Source organism: Apteryx rowi, unplaced genomic scaffold (genome assembly GCF_003343035.1).
Source record: "Apteryx rowi isolate R43461 unplaced genomic scaffold, aptRow1 scaffold_9, whole genome shotgun sequence".
Taxonomy (NCBI): Eukaryota; Metazoa; Chordata; class Aves; order Apterygiformes; family Apterygidae; genus Apteryx; species Apteryx rowi.
The window spans coordinates 361,597-369,581 of NW_020451204.1; the positions used below are offsets into that span (position 1 = coordinate 361,597).

The following is a 7,985-nucleotide window of genomic DNA, read 5'->3' on the forward strand; positions in this document are numbered from 1 at the left end:
GCAGCATTTTCCTCTGTGCAAAACCTCGCCCGCAGCCCCTCTCCTTGTTTCCACTCCTCTTCGATTTGCTCTAATCTCCGGTGGTATTAAAGGGAAGGGCTTTGTCTGCGCAGTAGTCCTTGGAAGCGCCATGCTGTTAGTTTTATTACGTAACCAGCTAATTTATCTCCCTTAGGGGTGGAGGAGATGTGGGTATCCATTCCTGCTGTCTCTCTATCTGGGGATGGAGGGCAGATGGATTTTCAGCTTTGGCGCTGTCGCTCAGGATTTGTCTGCCCTTACGTACGCAGAAGCCCGGGGTCCGAGTGTGAGGATCGTTCTGGACACCAGCGCTCGGTTGTTTGATGCAGTGAGGACAAACTGCTCTGAACGCGGTTCTGTCAGGAGATTAAACGGGGAGTGATTCGGTGTGATTGGTTGCAGGAAGGAGACGGGGGAAATGACTTCTAGAGCCATAATGGAATTAACCAACAAATTCCCCCCCGCTCGCTGTTGCTTACAAAGTCTTAATTTGCCAATATTTCCAATAAATGTTTTTTTTTAGGAATGCTTTTACGCATCTGTGGTTTCTTTTTGCAGAGATTTTAATCCCTTATCCATGCTACTTTCCCCTGAGGGGATAAGTTTATCCCCAACTTATTGATAGGGAAACTGAGAGAGTAGTTTAACAAATTTGCTTAAGGTCAGGTAAGGTGTTCCAGTTCCTGCCTTTAGCCAATAGATATAATTATTTTCTTTTGTTCTGTTCTTTTTTAATGTGTTATTTTTCCCATCCGCTCTCTGGCATCTGAATAATAATTAAGCGATGCAAGAGAAACAGGATGGCTAAAAAGGGGCAACTTCTGCACCTTCCTCGATGTCTCAGAAGCTGGGACTAAATTCAGCGTTGCAAGGAGTAGGGAGCYGAGCAGCGTGGCTGAACCGGGATAATCTCGTGATCAGTTACATTTATAGCCAGGGGAAATAAGATCTCCTGCTTCAATGCAGTGTCAAACTAGCTAAGTGCATTATGGTTTTCTTGCTCCTCTGGCGCAGCTGGTCTGAGTCAGGATGCTGGCACTGATGACCCAACGGTTTGAGCCTCAGATGGTATGTTCTTAAATGACTGGAATTAAAGCAAAGTAATATTCGAAGCAAGTGAATGGAGTTGTAGCAACATCTATTTGCGAAGCAGGCTGGAATTTGAAAACGCTCCAGCAAGAGGAAGCTGCGCGCTCTGCCCTCCGGGGCGCCTCTTGGTGCGGGCGAAGGCAGCTCGGCGCGGCGGGTCAGCGTGCCAGGGCCGGTGCTGGAGACTGCCCAAACCGCCCGGCTCGGCCGAGGGAAACTCGAGCCGCGTTGGGAAGGAGAGGTGACGGTGCCAGCTTGCAGCCTGGGCCTCACCGGCTTGAGCATCTTCATACTGCAGCCTTTTGTTTGACATTGATCTGATCAGGGGCTTGAAAGCTGCTTTGGCTACGGGTTTTCTGACTCTATATTTAAATATTGATGAAGTTGGTGCTTAAGCAGTACCAGCACAGGGCTGTAGCAGTGAGCAGCGCTAGCCCGTAAGGGTAGCAGGTGAAGGACGGAGCAGACTTGCTGCCCCAAGGAGGTCGGCTTAACTGACCCGAGCTAGGCATAGCCAGCACCCAAAAGGAGCCTTGCTCGCGCGCCTCGGTCCTCCCGTGCGCCAGCTGCTGCTCTTTTTCCCGGCCCCGGAGCACATTTGGCGGACGAAGCTCAGCTCTGCCCTGCCGGACAGGCTGCCGGGAGCGCTCGGGTGCCTGCCGCTGCTGTGACAGTGGCGCAGGTGGGTGCTAAGAGGAACCCACAGCGAGACTCATCCGTCTCCAGCCCCCCGATCATCCAAAAAATTCACTAGCAATCTCGGTAAGGCCAAAGGGAGACCGGCTTACGGTGAGGCAGGATTATCAGGTTGTGACGAAAGCGTGGGGAGAGCATTAGGACTCCAACATGAGCGAGGGGGGATTAGCAAGCTCCGTGCTTTCGCAATCAGAGGAATAAGGCATCAGTATAGAAGCATTTCTTGCAAGTTCGCAGAGGATGAACACGCGTATAGTTGGCATTTAGGGTGACGGGGACTTGTTGCACGTGGGAGCTGTCCCAGTTGGCGATTTCTGTATCAGAAGCTGCTCAAACGCTGAAGAGGCCTCGGCTTTGGGTGAGGCTGCCGAGCCTCCCGCACAAAATCAAGGTGTCAGGTGAAACCCGTGTGCACCCTCAGCTGAAGGGCTGCAAATACGGGAGGCAGGCGACCCTCCTCCATGCAGCAGAGACCTGCAGGCCTGCAGCGAGGTTGCCAGGTCTGTCGGGCTCTGCGTAAGCTGTTTCCAGTCGAAAGTACGTCCAGGAGGGGAAGGCAGGAGCTTCCATCCGCGTGCATCTCCTGAAGAGCGTGAAAGCAGAGAGGGGTGCGTAGGGCCAACCCAGCAAAGAGAGAACTGCCTGTCCTTGCTCTTGGATGCCCCGGGACAGGGAGGTAAGGCACACTGAGCCTCTGGGAACCCGTGGCTTTTTGCATGATGAAAAAAAGTAAAGGGCGAGGGGGGGGGTGCTTGGAGGCTGATCTGCTGCAAATGTGACTCTTTTAAAAGTTATTTCTTTTTTTCTGCTAAATCTCTTTTTTTTTTAGGGAAGAAGGGTCCAAATGAGTCACTAGCAACTTGGCAAAGTGCAGATGAACTCACTTGCGACAAAGCGGACAGGAAGGAAAGGGTAGAGTTCTTGCAGAGTCTTCCTGGTGGGAACAGGAGTTGTTTTGTTTTGTTTTTTATGGGTTATTGCCCTGAAACAGGCAAGAGAGAACCATAACCTGAAGAAGAAGCGAGAAAGATGAGTTTTTGCAGATGCGTTTCGCTTGGCAGGGGAGAAGAGAGGATGGTGCCCACCGGCAAGGAGAGCTGAAGTGGCTGAGCGTGGGTGCGTGGGCGCGAGCGCTTAGCAGGAGCTCCGAGCAGGTCGCTGCAGGAGCGGGGAGAGACGAGTCCTCGGGGCCGAGTTACCGTCAGCAGCAGGGCCGTGATGCGCTCTGAGCAAAATACATTGGCGTAAGCCTCGGTCACAACGAGCATATTCTGTGTCGAGTACGTGCAGTTCTCCGCACGCGCCCTTTGGGGGGGGAGGTCCTTGACTGCAGCTCAGCCATCTCTGCGTTTGCATCCCTTCCTCATCGGCATCCAGCTGTCGGGAGAGCCGCGGTGCGGATGGTGTATGATACGCGGCGATGGGATCGTAGGATGCCGGCCACGTGCTTGGTGCCAGCGGTCTGCACGGTGCTGCGAGGTGCTACCCCAGCACGACGAGGGCCTGCGGCCGCCCGGCGCGCTGGGCAGAGCGGCTGGCATCGCTGCTCTGTTTGCACCTCTTGCATTCCTAGTCCCGGTTGAATCCTACCAGCCGTGGTAAGATTGGCATGGCTTGCCTTGCCCGGCCACGTTAAACCCATCACGATGGACCTCGCGCTTTGCGCCGCTGTCCTGCGTCGCTCTTGGGCACTAATCCTTGCCCACGCCGGCGGTTCGGGCTGCCCTGCTGACACGGGGCTGTCGCGGGCGCTGTGCTGCTTCGCTTTCACGTGCTGGGACCGATGACGAGGTGACTGCTGCTGACGATTAGGATTTGTCTGCCCACCAACCGGGGCTAAAAATAGTGGCTCGGACATCTCCTTCTTGTACTGTGCTGAATGCCAGATTTTTCCTTCAATCCAACTAACCAGGCACTGCCTACACCGACAGGCGGTTGTGTTACCCTCCAGCCCGAATTCAGAGCTTTGCCCAGGGCCGGGACCGCTCCGGGCATGGAGCGGGGTTGTCTCGTGGCCGGAGCAGGAGGCTGATGGTGGAGGGCGAGATATCCAAGTTCTGGTTTTAGCTTGTTCAGTTCTGGTTCTTGGCTTATTGCGTAACCTTGGTGAGTACCTTGGCCGAGGCACGACGTGACTATTTCTGGGTACGGTACTTGTCTTTTGGGATAGTGAGGCACTCCAAGTCTGTCATATGAGATCCTTGGGAGGAAAAGGGATTTTTTGTGTTTGTTTGTTTTGGTTTTTTTTTTTACATGATGAGTGCTAGTGATATACTGCAGGTCTCCTCTCCTTTTTGCAAAGATCAGCTGGGTCAAGGAGCGCGAGGAGAGCCTGCTGGGTAGTTGGGGCTCCTGTTCTGTGTCTTTGGGCTCCTGTTCTGTGTCCGAGCCTCGCATGAAGTCCACAGGCAGCTTTCTTAGCTCTGAAACATGCCTTTGAGCTTGCAAGATGGAAGGCAGCATCCTGGGGAGACACCGGGAGCTGCTCAGTTCCTGCCTTTATCAGCTGCTGTCCTGCAAAAGGCAACTGCCTTTGCTCCTCTGCCTGTTTGAGATGATTTTAACAGTATCCAGAAAGGGAAGCCAACCTCACCAGAGGCAGGGGGTCACTGCCAAGTCCTTTTCTGGTTGAGCGTTTATAGCGCTTCCTTAAGTGCTGTTGGTTTCAGCGAGTTTCCCTCAGCAAATGAGCTGTGCCCTGTCTGAGCTCATCTCCTGGCTTCTTGATGACCTTAGAGCATCTCCAGGACCTCCCTTGCCCTCCCCGTCTCCCCTCCCCTGGTGAGTTTTGACATCCATTCCTGTTATCAGGCGGTGGAGACTTACAGGCCCTCCAGCTGTCACAGCTGATGCTGTCCCGGTTTAAGCGTAGGCCATTTACCTTCCACGTGTCCTGAATTAGGGGAAATGGACAGGAGGGCTGGGTCTGTTTAAAAATTAAAGCTGATTACAAGGCATTAACATTGCATTTAAAGAAATAGACAGCAGCCCTCCTCTTTCAGCGTAGTTGCAATATGTTCCCTTTTGTTCTGGTCTGGAGGAGGGCGCAGGACTGGCATCTACTCCAGGCTGATCGGGGTTTCTTCTTTATTTATCTATGAATTTGAAAAGAGGAACGGTTCGATGCCAGCTGCAATACTTTAAAAGCACTTCTGGCCCCACAACCTGAAGGCAATTCCCGTCTTTGGGGTCATATCAGAAAGCTCAAGTTTTCTCTGCTGATCTCGAATTTCTCTTGGAAAATTCTGGCGCTGTCGCTCTGTCTCCTGAATTGTTGTATTTGGAGGTCTCATATTTGAAGGATCCTGACTGCTTTGCACGTGCGTTCGTAGGACCGTGCTAGTGCCAAAATGCAGCCAGTCTCTGGGGCGGCAGGCAGCAGTCAGGAAGAAAAACTGGTTTTTGTTGTTTGTTTTTTTTTCCGTAAAGGCTCAGCTTCACTGAGGTAGCTGGATTTTAAGGAGTTCTTGGTCTGAGGTCCTCAGGGCTGAGGAAGCAAAGGGCCACGGTTATTTCGTGCCTAGAGGGACAGAGGCCTGAGCACGTTGCGTGCAGGAGGGGCTGCTCCTCCTGTGCCTGGCCTGGTTGCAGAGAAGGTTTGAGCTGGGGAAGAACGTGGATTTAAGGAAATGGGCAGGACTGGTGTCTTTCCTTACAGAGGTGTGTAATAAGGGACTGAACATACGTGATTAATAAGGGCCTTTGCAGTGTGGCTTTCCTGCTCGTCTTCAGCAGCAGTGGCCTTGGTTTTCAATTTTATACAGTTGTTGCTTTCCCAGGTTCTCCAGGATCATCTCAGTTTCCTTCACACGGTGACCCTGCACATGAGAAAGTAATAAGTAAATCTGGCTGGGCACACTCCGAATGAATGAGCTGCTTTACCAGAAATTCATTGCGCTGCTAGGTTGAATTTGAAGCCTATTTATTTGGTGTGTTTCTCTGTGTAATATTAATCCAGACTTCTACATCTTCATCTCGCGGTCCCTCAGTATTCCACGTGGCTTCAGAAACAGTTACCCAGTGCAGGACGCCTACTGCAAAGAGACTAAGCGTTTTGGCCAGTCAAGCGATGTATGTGGTGTGTATTTGTATTCACTGGATGTTGCTTTTCTCCATCTCTTAGCCAGACTCTTCGCTTGGCTTTACCGTTGCCGATGTTGCAGTTAATTTCCAGGTGCTTGTTTCACTTTATGGTGGCAAAGTCCCCAACAAAATTGGCTTTGCTGGAGAGCCGCGGTGCTGAAGTCGCGAGCTCTGCCGGTCTCCTCTTGCTGACATCCCCTGAATCTGGATATCTCGGGAGGGACGGGGCGTTCGGTGCTCAGCTTGCTGGAGTTTGGTTTCATCTTTGCTGGTGGGAAAGACACGTTCTGGCTGCCGGCTGCGTAACGTGATGGAGACGGCAGCTCCATGCAGCCATGTGCTTCCTTGGCCAGGATAAACGCTGGGCAGGAGAAGGAAGGGACGCTGTCGTCTTTATGGAGTAAAGTCTCATTTTAACCAACGTGTGACTATGTAGGATTTTGTTTGAGAGGGTTTTTTTTTCCTAGTGCAGATGCAGAAATGGCAGTCAACAGTGTTGGGATGTTTCCCTGAAAATTACGTCTAGGGACACAAAACTGGATAGACGAATACTCTTTGCTTGCTGCTGTTTCCAGCCCAAGGATTGGGATGTGAAGGGATGGAGCTGTTTGTGTGAAGCCTTGTCAGCAAGTTCTCCCTGCTGCTGCCACCAGGGGATCTGTGCTTTGGCCCTGGGTTGGGGTAGGAAGGTATCTTCCTGCCAAGCTGCACATCTTCAGCGCTGCCCTGTTTTATTTGTAGCTCTTGGCCTAAAGGAGAGGGCACAGGTGGAGTCGGAGGCTTCGCTGGTGGAGCTGTACCAGCAAAGCCCCTCCGAGGGACGGCTGCTTCCGCCACCTTCACAAACCGTGCACCGGTGGAAGGACCGTCATGGGTGGCTTCTCCCACCACGCAACATCAGGCTGGGGAAGGCAGCTTTCTGCCATTTCTGCTGGACACAGCTGCGCTGACAAAACGTGCTTGTGTGGGTCTGGCCTTAAGTGTTCGAACCCCAAAGTGTTGATTCGGGTGGATGGTAGGTCTGGCTGAGATCAAAACCAGCCTGTGCTTGCTGCTCCTTATCAAAAGCTGTTCAGTGCTCCCGGGTCAAAGCATACGTATGATGGACTCTGCCGAAAACAATAATTTATTCAAACCACAAGCTCAGCTCGTGGCGGCCTCCCCCTCGAGGTTTTGGACCCTGTCAGATGTGGGGCATCGTAGCCCGTCCATGGAAGAGCTTCCATGTTAACACCAGACAGGAGACACCCGAGAGCTGCCTCACTTGGCCCTGCCAGCACAGTCTCGGAGTCTGGATCTCCATCGCTCTCCAGCTGCTCTTCCTGCTCCTCCAGGCAGTCCCGAAGGAGAGATCCCAGCGTGCCCTCCTTGCGCGCTGGCCTAGCCGAGCTGCTTCCGGAGCAGACCGCTGCTGGCGCGTCCGCGGGGATACCGGCCCGCAAAGGCGACCCGTGCTGCTCAAGTTGTGTAGGGCTTCGTTTCTTCTGCGGCCGGATCCCACCTGGCCCCTCGCTGCCCAGGCGCAGCGTGGGCAATGGCAGCTCAGCGCGACTTTTAGCTTGCAAGTAGGTGGCCTGCTGCTTGGGGAAGTGGTGTTCCCTCGCCCCCAGCCACGGGGCGATGGGCGAGCGCTGATGTCCCCGGCTCGTCCGTGGCCGCATTGCTGGTTTTCTACCTGTCCTACGCCGCTTCTCTCTCGGACACCGTTTGAGAGCTCGGGGAATTGAAGGAGCAACCTGCGATTGCTCTGAATCGGGGCAGATGGAGAGGGGCTTCCTAATCGCCCTGCACCCCGGCGTTACGGCAGAACCGGGCTGCAGTCTGCCTTCCTAGCAGGTGCCCTTTGGCTACGAGCTGGGCCGGATCTGGGCACCCTCTCCCGTTGCGCGCGCGTGGAGAGCCTTTGGAAAACGTGCCTGCATTTTGAATGGATGGAGGCTTGTGTGACCTGAGGGCAGTTGTGAGCTCCAGGCTCTTAATGGCTGTCAGTGGGCGTAGGGTGCAATCTGATCCAAATGGGAAGCTGGCTGAAATCCCAGCAAGCTGTTGTAACTGTGTAAGGCATCTTATGAAATGAGATGGTTTTTGTAAACTCC

At 53.4% G+C, this 7,985-nt stretch overlaps 1 protein-coding gene across 2 annotated transcripts in view; it reads left to right on the plus strand.

The window, feature by feature from the left end:
• NRF1 (nuclear respiratory factor 1) overlaps nucleotides 1-7,985 on the plus strand; it is a 47,528-nt gene that overhangs the window by 25,419 nt on the left and 14,124 nt on the right. Inside the window, exon 11 of one of the 2 annotated variants that reach the window (XM_026091164.1) lies at nucleotides 176-506. The exons of the other annotated variant lie outside the window; for it this stretch is intronic. Coding sequence (XP_025946949.1) covers nucleotides 176-345 — 170 coding nt within the window. The 3' untranslated portion in view covers nucleotides 346-506. Of the gene's footprint in view, nucleotides 1-175; nucleotides 507-7,985 lie in introns of those variants that run through there. 2 annotated transcript variants of the gene reach the window in all.